At 40.0% G+C, this 2,140-nt stretch overlaps 1 protein-coding gene across 1 annotated transcript; it reads right to left on the reverse strand.

Annotated features, from left to right (window-relative positions):
* Positions 1 to 461: 461 nt before the first annotated feature.
* Positions 462 to 1,781, reverse strand: LOC144449338 (muscarinic acetylcholine receptor M4-like). Its single transcript, XM_078139865.1, has one exon. The coding sequence runs from the start codon at positions 1,779 to 1,781 to the stop codon at positions 462 to 464; it is 1,320 nt and encodes a 439-aa protein (XP_077995991.1).
* Between the last annotated feature and the right edge of the window lie 359 nt (positions 1,782 to 2,140).

Raw genomic sequence — 2,140 nt, forward strand, 5'->3', positions numbered from 1 at the left:
AGATCATAACATTTCATGAACTAAAACGACACAAGCACTAACCAATCTTTCAATTCACTTGGTTAGTACCTTAACGTCTAGTTAGTACTTCAATTAATGATGCATGTAGCTGGGTACATTACTTTTAACTGCAAATAACCTGCGAGTATTTTCGCGACAAATTGTAGATGGAAATCATGATTTAATTGATTTCGTTATTACTGCGTGATGGTGTTGGCGTGTAGGTGTTGTTACCAAAACATCTTTAAAATGAAGATGTGTATTACGACACCACCTAAATATCAAACTAATTAAATTTGTCACGGTACAAAATGTCATGTTACAGAACTTTATTTCTTTAAGCGACATCCCTCTTGAAATCTATGACAGCTTACGATACTCCTGTGTTCTCATCAAGCTTCCATCTGAAATGTACGTTGTGACACAGATGTGTTTTTTCTCACTTTTCCATAATATAATGTCTAGCGTTTCAAGTGGAACATTTTTCCTAGTGCATTCCTGATATCTCTGTTTGAAAACAGACATAAGTATGGATTTAAAGTTGAATTAATGTAGGCCAGCCAGTAAGAAGCGTTATACAATCGAGTTGGTACACATTCACAGTAACCATTCACAGGGAAAAGGATAACAAACGGTAGCCAGCACACTAGAAACGCAACGACGATAATTCCCAGCGTTATTGCCAATCTTCGTTGCATGGCTATCTTTGATCGCTCTCTGTTTTTGTAACCGTTCACACGATTTTGCCCATGTTGTTGCGTTGTTGGTGTCATTAGTTCGTGATCATTTTCTCTTGAACCTATATCATTAAATCTTTGGGTTTCTATGGATCTTTTCTCCTCAGACTGCGTTGTTTTAGAATGATTTGACGGAGTTGGTTTTGGTGAACCCTGTCCAGGGCCAGTACAAAGCTTGACTTCACGTCCCGCTCCCGTGTCCACAGTTTCATGCATACTGCCCTTCTTATTGATATACGGTTCGCCCTGTGTGACTCTTCCTCGACTTTGTAACTGTAGAGTTCGGTCATTCTGTGTCTTGATGCTCTGGGTATCGGTTGAAAATTCCTCAAAGGGGAATTCAGCATTTTTGCTAGTCCACGCATTTGTAGAAACATGTGGGCCAACTGCTTTCACGTGTTTGTTGATTGACTGTACTACTCTGATATAGATACACACAACCACGACCATCGGGATGTAATATATTATTATAGATACACTAAGAACATACAACGGGGGAGGCAAGTACATGCACTCCTTTTCAATTTGAGGGACGGCGATGGCTGTTCGAAAGTATATGACGGCTGGTGACCAACATATGAAAGGCAACGCCCATGTACAGAAAATGATGACTAACGCTCGTTTCCTGGTTTGTTCGTGTTTGTATTTAAATGGGCGTGCTGTCGCAAGGTAGCGATCAAAAGAGATGGCACACAACGTGAAAATGGATGAAGAGGAACACGTAAAGTCCATTACAATCCAAAAATCACACGTTACTTGACTGAAAGGCCAATATCCCAAGACTTCGTAGACTACAAAGAGAGGCATTACAATGACACCAACGGAAACATCAGCCACCGCCAGACTTGTGATGTACAGGTAACTTGGTGTACGGAAACGTTGATCAGTCTTGATGCATAGTATTATCAACAAGTTTCCGACGATATTCACCAACGCCAGTAGACTGCAGACAACTGTTATCGCGACTTGGGATGCGTTTAGAGATCCGTTGTTATCATCCTTCACGACATCCGATGCGTTGTCGAACTTCTCCATCAAAGTCATCTTCTAAAAGTAACCACAATGCGGTGTTATTGAAGATACAGTGGTTTATACTCCATCTTAGACTAATGTTATTCTTTTCCTATCGAATCCTGCCCTTCTGACTACAAAAAACCGCAATTGACTGATATTATTCAAATTTGCTTGCTTATCTTTTCACATTAATGACGTCACACGACAATGTCCTTGGATCATTCCATTTTATCGAAATTTGTCAGACAAAGTTAGAGTATGCATGACTATTATTGATAAAGCAATGATACACTATCTACAAGACATACATAGTGCTTGGTCACCGTCTTATCTATTACTGGTGCAAATCACGCGTTGTGTGTTTGTACGTTCAAACACCTATCCTTCAC

This window comes from Glandiceps talaboti, chromosome 18, assembly GCF_964340395.1.
Source record: "Glandiceps talaboti chromosome 18, keGlaTala1.1, whole genome shotgun sequence".
In the NCBI taxonomy this organism is placed as follows: Eukaryota; Metazoa; Hemichordata; class Enteropneusta; family Spengelidae; genus Glandiceps; species Glandiceps talaboti.

Excerpts from the sequence above, each read along its gene's own strand:
- LOC144449338 (XM_078139865.1), bottom strand. The coding sequence starts at position 1,781 with ATGACTTTGATGGAGAAGTTCGACAACGCATCGGATGTCGTGAAGGAT.